Source organism: Macrotis lagotis, chromosome 7 (assembly GCF_037893015.1).
Source record: "Macrotis lagotis isolate mMagLag1 chromosome 7, bilby.v1.9.chrom.fasta, whole genome shotgun sequence".
Classification (NCBI taxonomy): Eukaryota; Metazoa; Chordata; class Mammalia; order Peramelemorphia; family Peramelidae; genus Macrotis; species Macrotis lagotis.
The window spans coordinates 96,282,428-96,299,811 of NC_133664.1; the positions used below are offsets into that span (position 1 = coordinate 96,282,428).

Sequence of the window (17,384 nt, forward strand, 5' to 3'; positions counted from 1 at the left end):
AAATTCTGGAGTGACAGAACCCACAAAAAGACCAGGTAAAACAATTTTCCAGCTCAAATTATTTTAGGACTTCAGGAAAGGTCACAAGTAAAAAGCAAAGTGCAAGCAAGCCAGAGGGAGGCTTTTAGCCTCAGCATATATCAGCTATTAAGGACTCCTAAGTCCCGATTCAGTAGACCCCAGCTCCAGCTCCAGTACAGAAGGCAGTTTCAGAACCCCAGAATGTCAGGCAAAAGGTGGGACTAAGCTGGATAAATTGTAGAGCTTTTGCACCAACAAAACCAATGCAACCATGATTAGAAGGAAAGCAGAAAACTGGGAAACAATTTTTACAGCCAGTGTTTCTAATAAAAGTTTCCTTTCCAAGATATATAGAGAGCTGAGTCGTGAGAAGCAAATCACTTGTCATGGCATCATCTTCCTGATAGCATGTTCTTTTTCGAGAACAAAAGACAACAAGAGAACTGGGTAAAATTTATAAGAATGCAAATCATTCCCCAATTGATAACTCATCAAAGGATATGAACAGGTAATTTTCAGATGAAGAAGATTAAAGCTATTTATAGTCATATAAAATTGCTATTATTTAGAGAAATGCAGATTTAAACAACTCTGAAATAATACCTTATATCTATCAGATTAGCCAATATGACAGAAAATAGAAATGATAAAAGTTGGAGGGGTTATGGGAAAACTAGGACATTAGTGCAGTTGTGGATTTGTTGAATTGTGACCTGATTCAACCAATCTAGAGAGCAATTTGCAACTCATCAAAGGGTTATGAAACTGCATACCCTTTGATACAGCAATACCACTACTAGGTCTATATTCCAAAGAGATCATTAAAAAGGAAAAAGGGGGGCAGCTAGGTGGTGCAATGGATAAAGCACTGGCCCTGGAGTCAGGAGTACCTGGGTTCAAATCCAGTCTTAGACACTTAATAATTACCTAGCTGTGTGGCCTTGGGCAAGCCACTTAACCCCATTTGCCTTGCAAATAAAAAAATAAAATAAATAAAAAAAGACTTGTACCAAAAATATTTATAGCACTTCTTTGGCAAAATATTGGAAATTGAGGGGATGCCCATCAATTAGGAAATGACTGAACAACTTGTGGTATATGAATGTAATGGAATTCCATATGAATGTAATGGAATAATATTGTTCTATAAGAAATGATGACCAGACAGATTTCAGAAAAGCTTGGAAAGAGTGAAATGAACTGATGCTGAGTGAATTGAGCAGAACCTGGAGAAAACTGTACTGGGTAACAGCAACATTGTGTGATTATCACCTATAATAGACTTAGAGCTTATCAGCAATACAGTGATCAAAGATAATTTTAAAGACTTGTGATAGAAAAATGCCATCTCCATCCAGAGAAAAAATTGTGGAGTCTTAATGCAGTCCAAAGCATGCCATTTTCACTATTTAAAAATTTTGTTGTATGCTTTTTCTTTCTCATGGCTTTTCCCTTTAGTTCTGATTTTTTTTCATACCATGACTAACATAGGAATATATTTAACATGATGTGTTATATCGCATTGGGGGAGGAAAGGAAAGGGGAGGAAAAATGAATGTTGAACACTAACTCTATATGCAATTGGGAAAAATACTATGTAAAAATGTTGCACTTAGGTTTAAAAAAATCAAATTTACAAGAACAAGATGGGCAAATCATAGTTAGACAATTTATCTGACAAATATTTAGAGGGGATTAGTGGAATACAAATTCACTCTGAAGCAGCTCTATGATGTGGCAACCAGAAAATAAATACAGTCTTATGTTGCATTAAGAGAGGCATATGTTCCAGGAATATAAAAGTGTCCTTTTGTACTCGGCCCTGGTCATACATATTTGGAGTATCTTATTCAATGCTTCACTTGAAAAGGGCAACTTAGAGTACAGGATTACCATAGAGAGAAGAAGGGCATTTTCACAAATTACAGTTTTTTCCATCTACTTGACTATCTGTTGCTCCCTCTGGACTGGTACTCTGGTCCAAACATTGGGCAGCATTCCCAAAGATCTTGAGCATTCCCTGAACCCTGAGGTCCCTGATAAAATGGAGAACATCCATCCAGGATGGTGAAGAATCTGAAGTTCATCTCATATGAAGAGCTAGAATATGGAGAGGAAAGTTTTGGGAGGACAGGATAACTGGGTGTAGGTATCTGAAAGGCCGTCCTGTAGAGGAAGGATGAGCCTTGGACCCAAAGGGAGGAACCAGGGTAATGAATGGAAGTTTCAGAGGGGGTAATTTTGACTTATCAGAAAAAACTTACTAACAGAGATATCCAAAAATGAAATAGACTGACATGAGAGGTGATAGGTTCCCTAGAAAGGGGAGCATCCTTTCCATACTGTTGCTAAATATACCTCCTTTTGCAAATTGTGAAGTGTTCCCCAAGCATCTCATTTCATATCATTGTGCAATCTGAACTGAGTCAGACCTGGCCTACTTACCAAGAGGAAATGGGATATCACAGAGAGAGTACAGCAAGTGGGCTGGCTGGGCCAGTGTAGAATAAATGAGAAAGATGACCAGTCTGAAAGGTGGAGCTGAACTGGCAAAGGCTTGGAGTGCCATACAGGTAAGCCTCTCTTCCTCTTACTGCTTTGCTATATTCATCATAGTAAAGCAAGGCACAAGAAATTCCATATTTGTAATATATCAACCAGAGTAATATATTTTGAAGAGCAATGAGAACAGATAAATAGACGTGTGTGTGTGTTTGTGTGTGTGTGTGTGTTTTGCAAGGCAATGGGATTTAATGATTTGTCCAAGGTCAAACAACTAGGTAATTAAGTATCTGGGGCTTGTATTTGAACTCAGGTCCTCCTGACTTCAGGAGCAGTGAACTCTCCTCTGTGGCATCTAGCTGCAGCTAGCTAGGTGGATAGCTCACTGCTTAATTACCTAGTTGTTTGACCTTGGACAAATCATTAAACCCCATTGCCTTACAAATATATTGTTAGGGGAAAATTGTACTAGTACTACAAAAGGGGAAGTTTTATAGGTAAATTTTTTCTTAAATATTTGTAAAACTGTTCTGGTAGAATAAAAGAAACCCTTTTATTTCCTAGTTTGAAGGTGCGATTGATCAAGATAAAATGAAGCTTTTCATGGGTGAATGAATGAAGCTTCTGATGGCAGAATGGATAGAATGCTGTGCCTGGAGTCTGGAGTTCATATTCAGCTTCAAACACTTAACTAGTTATCTGACCTTGGGAAAGTCACTTAACCTCTGTTTGCCTCAGTTTCCTCAACTGTAAAATGGAGATAATAATAATAGCATCTACGCCACAGGTTTGTTGTGAGAATCAAATGAGATAATCAGTAAACATTTATGCTCACCTCAATGCTTACCATGTATAGGGCTCACCCTAAGCTAGGGACACAAAAAGAGGCAAAAGACAGTTCCTTCCCTGGAGGAGTTTACAATCTAATAGAGTATTAAATGTTGTGTCCAACTCTTCTTGACCCCGTTTTGGGATTTTTTTGGCAGAGATACTGAAGTGGTTTACCATTTCCTTCTCCAGATCATTTTACAGATAAGAAAACTGAAGCAAACAGGGTTAGTGACTCAGCCACAGTCATTCAGTAAGTTCTGAGGCTGGATTTGAACTCAGACCTTCCACATTCCAGGACCAGTGTTCTACCTATGGTGCCATCTAGTTTTTCTGCATTAGATATACAAATAAATACAAAAGTAATATTTGTAAAGAGCTTAGCCTACTGCTTGGCACAGAAATGGTGCTATATAAATTTATTCTATTCTCTGAATGGATTAATGGTGGTAACTAGAAAGCTTACAGCTTACTTCTTGATTAGATATTGCCTTCTCCCATCCTCTAATATTGACCCAAGTATAAGTAATATTTTTTCCAGCAACTATCTTCCATTCTAAGGGTGGCACACCTATTCACTTTGTATTCCAATATAGAGATCTTTGGGAGAAATTCTCCAGGAGAATGGTTTAGAGTTTAGGAGGAAGAAGGTAAGAGATTGGTAGAGATTTTGAATGTTAATCTATAACTATGTTGTTAAATATTTTGATATTATTTCTTTGATTCCTATAAACATTACCTAAAATTGCCTTAGGGCAGAGACAGATCAGAAGACAGATTTGGAATTAAGCTAAAATTAAAGATTTTTCTGGCAGACAGGTGCCAAGAACAGTATTATTCTTTTTCTTTGACAGAGTATAATGGTATGGGGAAGGGAAGCCAGGATGAAGCTAGAGATTGTTATTGTATGTCCTTTTTTCCCAAAGAGGATCTGGTGGATAATATCTTGACTTTCAAGTGAATTGGATTTCAGCCTTACTCAGTCCTCCAAAGAGTCACTTGAATCCAGTGGTAGAAGACACTTCTGGAATGGCAGCACATGTAATGGAAGTGTCCTGCTCCCAGATTTGGATTATACATAGTCATTCATTTTTTTAAGATTGTATTTATTTGAGGCAATGGGGTTAAGTGACTTATCCAAGGTCACCCAGCTAGGCAATTTTAAGTGTCTAAACCAGATTTGAATTCAGGTCCTCCTGATTCCAGGGTCTGTGTTCTATCCTCTAGTGGCCTCATAGCCATTCTTTAGTTGATTCTAGTCTTCTAACCATGTGAATAGGGAGCCTAATAATTGTTTGGCTGCACAGTCAAAAACTGAACTGCATTCAATAAGCATTTATCAGTCAGAGCCTTGCTCTTTATTTTTCATGCTTGGCAGTTGTTTGGGTGAGAGTCAAACATGTTGCCCATGATTATGAACCTTTTTTTTCTTTGCCTCTTTGCATTTGCTCTTTCCTGTTTTGGGTGAAGATTAAGATGTCTATAATCTTTTGAACTTCTTAAAGTTCAGAGGAGCAGCTAGGTGGAAAAATCACTGGACCTGGAATCAGGAGTACCTGAATTAAAAAATGACCTCAGTCACTTACTAGCTGTGTGACTCTGAGCAAATCACTTAACCCTAATTACCTCCCCTCCCCCCCCCCCCAAAAAAAGAAAGCTCAGGATAATGAGCTATCAGAGTCCTAGCACTGTAGCCCATGCTAGGATTTGTGAAAAGCCAGATGGAGAGGAGCAAAGACCTCAAGTAACTTAACTTAGTCCATCAGCAGCAGAGATGTGGAATCATCTACCCTTTGACCATAACACATTGGGAAGTGAACTTGGTGGAGATAATGCCATGTAGAAATTTCATTGTTAGAACTCATTCTCTCTAGGAACTATAATAGTAGAGGGGAAACTATGCTCCCAAATGTGTGTGTATGGGGGGGGGATGCAATTTTGTTCTCATCCCATCTTATATGTCATTATCGATTTGTAAAGCCAAATGATGCTAACTGGTTAAATGGAATTAGGAGGAAGGGGTGGGAGGGAGCTGACAGAGGGAGAAGAATGGACTGGTTTGTTCCAAAGTTGTTAGCTCAAGGGAAAAGAGGCATTCTAATTCCTCAGAGAAGAATGAGTTCAGAGTTAATATTTTTTTTAAAGTTGTATACCTTAAAGTAATATCTACACAGTGGGTATTATTATTTTCCCAGTCTTTTCTACTTTGCCCTGCTCTCTTCCTTGTATTCTACAATCCAACAATATTAGGAACATGACATTGAACTTCTCTATCTTTTCCCTAGAAGTCCCTCATGCCCATACCCCCTTCTTCCTCACCTCCACTTACTGGATTTCTTCAAGACTCAGTTAAAATCTTACCTGTTCCAGGAGGCATTTTCTGTCTCATATTGCTTAAGTTCCTATGAGATTACCTTCCATTTACACATATTTCTTTCCCATTAAATTTTTTGCAAGTCATCTCTCCTTGAGACTGGAGATTTGGGGTTTGTTTCCATCTTTATATCCCCAGTTCTTTTTGTTTTTGAATGATTTTTCACATCTCTATGGTCCCCATTTGGGATTTTCTTGGCAAAAGTACTGGAGTGGTTTGCCATTTCCTTTTCTAGCTTAATTTTTAAATAAGGAATTGAGGGAAACATGGTTAAGTGACTTGTACAAGTAATAATTGTATAGCTAATAAGTGTCTGAAACAAGATTTGAATTCATTGAGTCTTCCTGATTCCAAGCTTGCTGACATCACTGAGCAGCTACTCTGCTGGGATTCAACACTCAGAACATCACAGACATGAATCCAGAACCATCTCCATTCATCCTGATTTATATCTGGCCATTGGACCCAGATGGCTCTGGAGGAGAAAGTGAGACTGGTGACCCAGCCGACCTCCGCTTCTGATCCCCACCCCCCATCCATTCAAATCCAATTCATTTGCATGTCATAGCATCACCTTCTCTGATGTCATGGTCTTCTTCAAGAATGAAGGACCAAAAAACATCCTTACAGCATAGACCATAGTAATAGGAAAAAGTCAGATATGTGAAATCACTTGTATAAGGCCATTAAAGCAAGTGAGAAATCTAAGATGAACCCAGGTCCCCTAAACTCCTAAACTCATTCAAAGTATAACCAGTCAAGGGTTCCTGACTTACAGTAGCATAGGGAAATTTAGGGGAATTTAGGTTTCCAGAAAGCAAAGATAGGAGATCCTATTCCTGGGTAGGATTCTAGGTATGATAACTCATACTATTTTTAAGAATTCCCAGTTCAACATGTATTAAGCAATTACATGCAAGGAACTGGAAGGTGACTCACACTTAGCACCTCTATAGGAAAGGACACTCAAGGAAACTGAAGCTGGAGAAAAATGCTCCATACTGGTCCTTATGGCTTAACCTTCAGTAATCCAGGGTACCTCCTGTTCTTTCTCTGCCTCCCTTCCTCTCTGCAGCTGCCATGGGGAACTTTCCTCCCTCCAGATTAATGTGGCATTCACAGATTGTAGAGAATCATAGGATCCTAGATGTAGAGCTGGAAAGGATTTTAGAGATGATCTAATGCATTTTGCCAATGAGGAAGTTGAAACTGTTTGTGTTAAGTGATTTGCCAGATTTCCCTGGACATTTTGTCCTGGCATATCTGTGTTCCCTATTTTATATAAAACATGCCCCAAAATATTGACATTCATTTTTTTAGAAAACAAACATACTGGGACATAAGCATCCAGATGAGTGTCTTTCTTAAAAAGTTTCTCCTGGGAAGCCACACTGATTTCTATAGTTGGCCTTTGCACAGAATAACAGCTGGGATTCCTTTTTTTTTCCCTTTTCCAGCTGTCCTCAGAACTAGTTTAAGAGTTATGGAAAAATCATGGCTCATTATTTTATGGTCACACCACACACTTAAAAAGGCATAGTACCAGTGAGTTCAGAGAGGTTGTATATGTACTGACTGACTAGTTGGACTGACTTAGCAAAATTTCACCATGGAAGATTTTCTCTCTCCCCTGTCCCTTTAGGTCTAATCTTTCATATTTCCCTTCAATACTTAAGAGATTTCATGCTGCACCAATCTAACTGTTCAGGATCTCTCACTGCAGCACCCTGCCACATACTTGCTCTTCACTCCAGTTCTACCCTATTCCTTGACCCATCCATCCAAACATCTTCATTACATACTCCATTTGTTATCTCTGGGGCCTGATCTCTGTTAGCTAACAGTTAAGACTGGGCAATGCCATGGGTTCAGAGTCAGAATTCCAAGCTCTAACTTAGACACCAGACTTTTTTACATGTGACTTAGGCAAGGCAAATCACTTCATCACGCAGGAACCTAATTTTCTGAGCCTCTGTAAACCAGGGATGCTTGACTTGTCTCAGAGTTTTAGTGAAGAAAATCTTCTAGCATAAATAAAGGTTGTAATCCAAGTTAGCAAGAAGCTAGATGGTACACTGGATAAAACTCTGGACTTGAATCCAACAAGACCCTAAAATCAAATCTGACCACATTTACTAATTTGTGTAATGCTGGGAATCTGTTAGCCTCAGTTTCCTAATCTGTAAAGTGGGAATAAATAGCACCAGGGTTGTTGTGAAGTTAAAACTAGATACTTGTAATTTTCAAATCTTAAAGTATTATTTAAATGCTATCTATTATAATTGATGGGTTAAAGGGTACTGATGCAACAGTATCAGTTAAATGCATTTAACTGACATTTATAGTTAACTGCAAACCAATAGGTGAATTTTAACAGGGCTTTTGGAGATGACAGCAGTTTAAATGTGTAAATTTGTGTGTGTGTGTGTGTGTGTGTGTGTGTGTGTGTGTTTGGGAGGGGGAGGGTTGTAGGGAAATCTTTGGAGAATATAAAGCTGGAATTAGCTTGAAGGAAGATACTTTTAGCTAAAAACACTATTTTGGCTACATATAACATTGGAAGAAGATTTGAGGCATAAGGGGATTGTTCTTGGAATACCCTCTATAGATACGAAGCCAAAGCAAGTGGCTGGCCTAGGCTACTTTGGCCAAGTACTAAGCTAGTTGCAACCATACCAATGTCCTTTCCCCATCTCTCCCACAGAGAATTCAAAAGGACCTCCTCTCTGCAGTCAAAGTTGTGCCCCAAAATATCTCAATTCCTATAAAGTAGAGGACTGAAGACTTAGGCAACTCTACCATTCATCCATTCTAGATGTATAGCTTTCTGCCACGTAATTATATGTTCACTTCAGATTCAGATTGCATGCTCTAGTCTATAGTTATATTAGCAAACCTTCTGCTGCTAATATACACCGTATTTGTCATTCCATGTTATATTTCTACCCATATCACTGGTTATCCCAATGTCCTCCCATAATGGCCTGTCTTATAATCAGCTACCTTGCCCCTAACTCCTAGTCATAAGGAAATTCAAGCTATGTCCATCACTGGTCCACCAGAACTGTCTTACCTACTATGATCTGAAGAGGAGTCTCCAAGGCATAGACCTCCCCTGTGTCATTTTTCAGAAAGACTGTGCTGATCCAGTCCCAGAAGGCCTAATCCAATTTCCCACTTTATTTTTTTACTTTTCCATTTACTTTTAGCAACTGAAAACTTTAATGTTTGAATCTATCTCCATTCCCTGAAGCCAAAGGCAAAGCCAATAAATGATACCAAGAAGTATACAGAATCTCCTGGCATGAGAATTGTTTGTATATAACTCACCCTTTGACTCCCCAGAAAATTACTCAATTCACCCTATGAAAGTTGAGGTAGCAGGGAAGGAAGGGAGCCTGGAAACTAGGGGTGTTATAAAGTCACTTGGGTGACTTTGGCAGTTCTTGGGAAAAGGAATAATAGTGGGAAGAAACATTTAATCAAGGTTTCAAGCTAAGGGAAAGGGAAAGAAAACATCCCCAAATAATTGCTTCTTCTCTGAAGAAAATGTCCCAAAAGTGCCTGGAAAAGACTAGGACTAATAAGAATAACAGGGAGGAATCATACCATCTATGTGTGGTCAAGGGGCTGGGGAGGGGACTCATCTGATGCTGAAGGAAATAATGGCTATTTGCCCCCCACAGGGGGACCACTGAAGAAGGGCATCTGCCTCAAAGGAGATTAGCCAGCGGGCTTTCCTGTTAGTTAGCCAGGTCCTCCATGTTGGGTTTTTGTGCTCACTTCCCCAGGCCTCCTACTGGAGGGCTCTCTGGATTGCTGGGACCAGGCTCCCTTCATCCCTGTGGCCATGGCAGGTTTCCACTTGTACTGCTCCAATTCCTGCCAGGATTTGAACCCTTCCTCTGGGCTTGGAGGAGGGGCAATTTGAGAAGATGATATGGCAACTGGAGTCGGTGGTGGGCTTTGGTATTCTTCCAGTTGCCTTTGAGGTGAGTGCACAGTTGGCAATGTAGAGCAAGTAGGGGAAAAAAGGAGAGAGGAGGAGGAAGAGCTATTATTGGGGTCAAAGGGGGTAGTCAGTACCATAGGGGTTACATGTGGGGGAACATCTGGAGGCAGTTGTGGCACCATATGGGGCTCTGGCTGAAGGAAGTTTGAAGTATCACCAACCCCAAGACCTTTTGGTTGTCCCCCAAATTGTATGGGTTGTGGCCGAATGGACTTTCTTTGCCTCAGTTGATGTCCTCGAACAGAATGACAGCACCTTTGATATCTCCGACAGAGAGTCCAAGGTCGTGACCTCCTTTCTAGCCTTTGGTGTAACCGGCAGTCCTGCCCCAGCAACTTCATGTGACTCTTCATGAATGACACGTCCTGAGACAGAGTGACCATGGCAGAGGAGAGGCGGGTCAACTGCTCTGTGAGGGCAGCTCCAAGATTGTGCAGCTCCTCCCGTATGGCATCTCCACAATGGCAGGAAGACTGTGGGGAATTAACTGGCAAGGTGGGAGAGGCATTAGTCATTGGTTGTAAGGCAAGTCGTGGGGTCTTGCTAGGGGTTTCAGTTGAGTCATGGATCTGACTATTTGAGATTCTCCTGTCCATTTGAGCTGAAATCAGAAAAGAGATCAAGTTCAGAATTAAATGGCTGCTCAACCTCCTCCCTGTCTACTCTAGCACATCTTCTCATCTTGGACATGCAATCCTGGGTTTCTAGAAGGAATAAGAAGTTCTTAGGAATACAGCCCAATTCTGGGCTGTCACTAGGAATGGAATCACAATGGACTCATCTTCCCAAGAGGATACTTTTGCTTCCATTAATCCAATTCAAGAACAGGATAAATCAATTCAGTTACCATGGGGAGCTCCTCTTCTTGTGTAAATGGCCATTCTGTCCTTTGAGAGAGGCATTATGACTAAATGGGTTTTTGAAGTTTTTAGATATAAATTGCTCCATGGCCTTAGGGACTACTTTAGAGAAATGGCCTCCAGCAGGAAGGGGACCAATTCTCAAAGCCATCCTGAGATCCAGTAGCACTCTGGACATGCAATGCTTTTCTTACTCAATCTTCCTGGTCAGCACCCCAAAGTTCCCTGGCTTCAGGCATACTCTAAGTCCAAGACTGGGTTTATCTAAAGAACTTTGCTAGTTAGGACCTTAAAAAGAGGCAAGTAGGGCCTAATGACTCAGAGTCAGGAAGATCTGGGTTCAAATTCTTGAGCAAGTTACCTCCTTTCTCAGTGTCCCAGGTACTTTTGACATTATAAAGTACAAAACAGATGATAAGTTACATTGGTAGGGGGTTGGCCTCACTGGGAACTCCCTACACCAAAGTATTGTTGTGTGTGGGGGTGGGGTGGGGTATTATTTATTTATTTATAGTTTTATAAAATTAAAAAAAAATTTAGGGTTTTTTTTTTTTGCAAGGCAATGGGTAAGTATTAAGTGTCTGAGGCTGCATTTGAACCCAGGTACTCCTGACTCCAGGGCTGGTACTTTATCCACTGTTGCCACCTAGCCACCCCGGGGTGGTGGTGGTGGGGTTTAAAGGCAAGGATGAGAGAAGGTGATGAAGAGAAAGGGGGTGAGAGTGAAATAGAGTACTTCAATACTTGATTTTGTCTCTTTCTTTTGATGGATGATCTTTGGTAGCTGTCACCACTCAGTGGCCAGCTTTCTGATCTTCCCCGTATTTGAACTCAGGTACTCCTGACTCCAAGGCCAGTGTTCTGATCTCTTTCTGACAAGTTAAGTTGATCCCCAGATATATGGTACATCATCAGTCCTCTCCTGCTAAATAGGACCTACCAGAGTTTGGCCCAGCCTTCAGGAAGCTAGGGTGACTTCCAGTTCACAAGAAGACTCTAGAGAACTTTAATAACAGTGAAAGGAAAAATAAGCTAAAATAAAGCTTAGAGTAAATGCTGGTATAGTTAAGGAGTACAGGATTAATCTATACCTTATGTAACCATAGATTGACACAGATTTCCTATCCTAAATAGAATGATGCCTAACTGTCCAACCTCCTGGGCTTTGGGAGAAGACCTTGAGTATCCTCTCCTTGACCTGATCTAAGTACCCTTAAACTTCTCTTCCAATTTAAAACTAAGGGTCTTATGGTCTCTCCCTCCAATTTCTGGGGTCTTAGTCTATCACATTAAAAAAAGTCAGGGTGGCTAGGCGGCATAGTGGATAAAGCACCAGCCTTGGAGTCAGGAGTACCTGGGTTCAAATCTGGTCTCAGACACTTAATAATTCCCTAGCTGTGTGGCCTTGGGCAAGCCACTTAACCCCATTTGCCTTGCAAAAATTCTAAAAAAAAAAAAAGTCACCATAACAATAAGAGAAGGGTCATTTCTTCACACCTGCAGAACAGTCAGCAGCAGGCACACTCAGAGAACACAGGCGCTTGTTTCTTCTATCTGGCCTTGGTGGTGATAGAGCATCCTGGGAGGTCAGGGCAGAAGTGCCAACCCAGCTGTGGATGCTTTCAGGTGTTTCTGGAGGGTTGGACTGGGAGATAGCTTCATCACCCATTGCTGTTGGTTATAAGAAAATCATAAGTATCAAAATGAAATCGAAAGAGACCTCTAAGCAGTACAAAAGGATCTTTATGGGATGCACTTTTATTTACAAGATATTAACATTATCTAGGTTCTATTGTATGTTTATTTATTTTGTTAAGTATTTCTCAATTTTATTTTAATCTGGTTCCTCTTAGACTTAAAAGTATTGCAGGCAGTTCAGAAACCATAGATTTGACACCTCTGCCTTAAATCTTTTGGTCCAGAACTCCTTAAGGTGGGGTCTACCAACCCTGGACAGATTTCAGGAGGTTTATGAACTTGAATGGGAAAATTACATCCATATTTCAATATATTTAGTTTTTTTGTAATTCAATATAATTTGTTTCATGCATTTAAGAACATTATTCTGAGAAGGAATTCACAGGTTTTGACAGACTGCCAAAGACCAGAAACAGTTAAGAATCTCTGAAATAGTTCAAGCTATCAATATATATCCAAACCTAGGAGAGAGTTCTTAAAAGGGCAACCAAGATTCAGAGAGCTAGGAACTCTTGTCCATTGCCTTTTCTTTGTCTGTGACTTTCTCTGCCCGTGCCACTGTCTCTTGACTAAGGGTCCTCAGTTTACTCACCAAGTCCTGTCAAGTCCCTGGTCTTTGCTTCTGGTGTGTCTGGCTTAGCATCTTTGGGACCTGAACAGAGAGAATATTGAAAACTGAGATTATAAGAAAAGTCAGACTCCTGAAGAGTAGATCCTTTGAACATTAGTTCTGACCATGGAGTGAGGACCCTCTCTAGGTGACTTCTGTTTGAGGAAGAAGTGATAGAAAAGTCAGCTAGTCCCAGGGGCCAGTGCCAGGTCCCAGGAAAGCATCTAAGACTTGAGAGCAGACTTTTCCCTCTTATCTTGTCACCAGACCCAACTCTGTTCTTCTGGAGGGGGAGGGAATAGTATCTATTTGTGTGTCTGAATGTACAGTTGAGCACATCTGCATTCATGTCAAAGGATAGCTCTTAGTAGGTCTACATATGTGATTGTCTTTCCTGGTATTGAATAATACTATTTCAAGACTGCATATTTGTCCTTACTACATCACAGCTGTAGTCACTTGAAAACTGTCCTGACGTCCATCCCCCGTTTCCACCTAGAATGATCAGCCAGATCTCATCCTCCTGTCAGGACCTTTGAAAATCCAGGGTCACCATCTATATACATCCTTCCCCTAAGACATCAAAGGTCTTCAGTGGAGACTCGATAATGATAGCTAACACTTACTTAGTAAGTTGTATTTTAAACTATGTTTTTTTCATGATAGATATGGGAAGTAGGTAGCACCAATATCATATATATATGAGAAATGATGAAACTAGGGCTCCAAGAATTGAAGTAATTGACTCTAGGTCATATGACTAAGTGTCAGAGCCAAGATTTTTGTCTCCCAAGTCCAGGGCTCTTCCCACTGTGGGAAGAGCAAAGCTCCCACACTTTGGGCTCTTTAAACAGTGATCCTGGCCAAGGCATGAGACCAAGAACTTACAATAGCACAAGCCAAGCTGTGAATGGAAGTCCCAGCTCAGGTTTTCTGCTCCTATCCAACTTTGCTGGGAACAGCTGAGCAGAGGGAGGAGTCGGAATTGAGGAGAATGGATGCCTATACCAAGGTCATGTTGACTGAGCCCTCCTCCTGAGCCCTCTCCCCACCTGCTCCTGGGGTCATCCCAAAACTCCTGATGGTCTGCTCCACCTTAGCAGAAATGAAGGGACACTGACTAGCTCACTTGCCACACTCAGTTCTCCAGGCACAGCCTTCAGGACATCGGCTTCTTCATCTACCTCCGGGTCCCCAGAAGAAGGGCAAGGGGTTAGTACATCAGGAGCTTCTTCCCGGTCAGGGGCAGAAAAGGGATCAGCAGATGACCCTATGAGAAGACATCACTTTGAGCCTCCATAAACCCTGAACCTGCCATGAAGGAGAATTGCCTGTTCATGAATCCACCTATGTCTCTGGTTGAGAATGGGTGTGTATCTGTTTAAGGAACTTCAGTTTCCTTAGTTATAAGATGGGAGTTGAACCAGATAATCTCATTTATATAGGACTGCAAAATGCTTTGCATAAGTTTTTTCATTTGTCTTATTTTACAGATGTGGAAACTGAGGCTGAGAAGACAAATGACTTATCTGAATGAGATGGGATTTGAATCCAGGTTATTCCTGACTAAGTACAGAACTCTGTCCACTATACCATCTAACTGTCTAATCAAAGAGGCTAACTTATCTGGGATGTGTCCGTGCTTTTCTAACAAGGAAATAGGCTCTTCCTAGCCAAGCTATGTGAGATAGACTACTAGTGGTACTGGAGAGCCCTGAAGGCCAAAGAGAGCTTGCGGAGATTTTGTCTTTCTCTTTACCTGCTCAGGAGAGGTAGAATTCTAATGAATCAGCATTAGCTACTTCAAGATCTGAAAAGCACATTAGATCCTCAGAATAGTCCTGGGAAGTAGGTACTATAAATAGTATTATCCTCCTTCTATAGATGAGCAAAATGAACTTGAAAGAGGTGAAATATCTAGGGTTACAATGCTAGAACTTAAGTTCAGGCAGGTCTTCAGACTCCACCCAGCTCTCTTCTATCATTGCTAGAATCCTTCCTTTCTCTTATTCCTTGCCCCAGATCCCCAGTGCTGCCCTCCCCCAATTCTTACTCTCTGCCCCTCTCCCACTGATGCTCACCTGTTTCAGGGCTGCTAGGGGTGTGGAACCCACCAGAGGCACATCCACCAGAGGTGGAACCCTCTGAAGGCATATCCTTTGGATGGAGCCTAGGGCTACAGCCTGAAGTCTCCTCTGTTTTCAGAGCTAGGAGGAAAAATGAAGCACAGAAAATTCAGAAGGATTTACACAATTGCCACAATAATCTGTGGTTGGTTAGGTGGCCTAGAAGATGAATTTGAAGTCTAGGAGATCCCTCCAGTTCAAATCTTTTCTTAAACATTGGTCAAGCTGTATGATCCTAAGCATGATTCTCTTTAAGATTAATTTTCCTTATCTAGGCCAAGAATCCATTCCCATTTTACAAAGAGAAACTGAGGCCAAAAAGAAATACTAAGACTTGGAAATAGGTTAGCTCATAGTTCTCCCCAACTATACATATCTGTGGTTAATATGGGGGTGTTTGGGTTCCACAAGAATGTAAAGGGAGAATTATGAGTTTACATTACAAAGACTGGGATCTACCTGTATTATTGCCTGTGGGCAGGTACTGAATTAAGACAAAAGATTTAGCCTCAATCTGATAAAAAAAAAAAAAAACTGAGACCCTAGTTCTAAATTAACCTAGGGTCTTAGACCTTTTCCTTTGCACATGCTCAAGGAGTTAGTTGTTCTTGCTCCTTAGTATAAGGAGCAGGGTGGGAAAACATGGGGACAAATTAAATCAATTAGACTGTGACCCCACCCAATGATTGGCCTGAAGGGGAAGGAATAAAGCCTTTGAAAGTGCATATAACATCTAGTATTTGGGGGTTTTGGGGTCCCCCTCCCACCTTGAGAAAGGTCTGCCATTAAGATGTCTTAATAAAAAAACATTTTACTCACTCTAGACTAAGTATTCATGAACCATGTATAATATCCCCCTCCATTTCTTCTTCAATAATAAATTCAAGAGATCACCTGCATTGAGAGCTCTCCAATCCCTGGGCTCAGGCCTCCTTGGGTCTTTATTTGTTGTGGGGTTATTGGAAGTGCTTCTGAGGGGGCTGGGATGACTGCTGGCCTGAGAGACAGGCCCCCTCGGGATGGGGAAAAGGGAACATTCTGTCAACAGGAATCAAATCCAATGTCAGAGCTAGGGGACCCCACAACTTCTCCATCTTTCTCTTGCTCTCATTCCACTAAAGAACTTACCCTTGAGATGGGCTCTCCACATCTCAGGCTCCAACCTCTGCTCTTCTCCCTCTGAGCCACCACTGCTGCTGCTGCTGCTGCTACTGCTGCTGCTGCTGCTACCACTGCCGCTGCCACCACCACTGCCACCACCACCACCGCCACTACTACCACCACCACCGCCACCACCGCTGCTATGGCTGGAGCTGGGGCTATAGCTGGAACTAAGGCTGGGGCTGGCCAAACAAGTGAAGCGGAGGGGCCTCATGGCCAAGATCCCCCTCAATGAGTTTTCCAGACATCTAAGTGGAGAGGGCTTGGTGGCTGCCCCTGGGCAAACAAGAACAGGTCAAAGCCATTAGCTCTCTTACAAAAAAGGTGTGCTCATATCCCCTTAGAGAAGGTGGTGTCCAGAGCCCAGGATCTGCTGTCTACCAAAGGCCCTCTGCAAGCACCAGGGATAGGTATGAAAAACAGAGATGGGATGAGGATGCAAAGAAATTCCACATCACTATCTTCATTCTTAATAGAATTTACTAGGCCTAAGACTAGAGGGAATTAGATAAGACTCTTGTGGTTGACCAGGGGAGACCCAAGGGAATTCAGCCAAGACCATAGCTTCTCCTCCAGAGAAAGTCTCAAGTGCTAAAGAAGGCACACAAGATCGTAGAACTGAGAAATGGAACTTTAGTCTTTATGATTTGATACAAAAGAGACAATAAATACTTGATACATTTTTAAAAATTAGAGCTAGAATGGATTTTGGCGTTTTTCTGGTCCAACTCTTTCATTTTACAGATGAGGAAAATGAGGCCCAGAGAAATCAAGTGATTTACCCAAGGACATACAACAAGAGGGTATTGGAGTGGCTCAGCAGAAACAACACTGACTTGGAGTCAATACAACCTAAATTAAAATCTTGCTTCAGATTTTTATGAGTTATTTGACCACCAAGTAAATCACTTGACTTGTTTGTCTCAGTTTCAGTTTCCTCATCTGTTAAAAAAAAATCTACCTCATAATAGCATTGTGGGGGTGGCTAGGTGGCACAGTGGATAAAGAACCAGCCCTGGAGTCAGGAGTACCTGGGTTCAAATCTGACCTCAGACACTTAATGATTACCTAGCTGTGTGGCCTTGGGCAAGCCGCTTAACCCCACTGCCTTGCAAAACAAAACAAAAAAACAAACAAACAAAAAAGAAATAATAGCATTGTGTGATTCAAATTAGATAAAATGAAGCATTTT

At 41.3% G+C, this 17,384-nt stretch overlaps 1 protein-coding gene and 1 long non-coding RNA gene across 6 annotated transcripts in view; one reads left to right on the forward strand and one right to left on the reverse strand.

The window, feature by feature from the left end:
• Positions 1-1,158: 1,158 nt before the first annotated feature.
• KRBA1 (KRAB-A domain containing 1) overlaps positions 1,159-17,384 on the reverse strand; it is a 53,173-nt gene continuing 36,947 nt past the window's right edge. For all 5 annotated transcript variants that reach the window (XM_074193431.1, XM_074193430.1, XM_074193432.1 and 2 more), the window contains 7 exons: positions 16,160-16,468; positions 15,926-16,069; positions 14,987-15,112; positions 14,035-14,175; positions 12,888-12,947; positions 12,095-12,268; positions 1,159-10,338 (listed from right to left, as the gene is read on the reverse strand). In XM_074193431.1, coding sequence (XP_074049532.1) covers positions 9,473-10,338; positions 12,095-12,268; positions 12,888-12,947; positions 14,035-14,175; positions 14,987-15,112; positions 15,926-16,069; positions 16,160-16,468 — 1,820 coding nt within the window. In that variant the 3' untranslated portion in view covers positions 1,159-9,472. The remainder of the gene's footprint in view (positions 10,339-12,094; positions 12,269-12,887; positions 12,948-14,034; positions 14,176-14,986; positions 15,113-15,925; positions 16,070-16,159; positions 16,469-17,384) is intronic.
• Positions 13,184-14,530, forward strand: LOC141492779 (uncharacterized). Its single transcript, XR_012470047.1, has 2 exons — positions 13,184-14,274; positions 14,399-14,530. It is a non-coding gene; the product is annotated as an uncharacterized LOC141492779 (long non-coding RNA).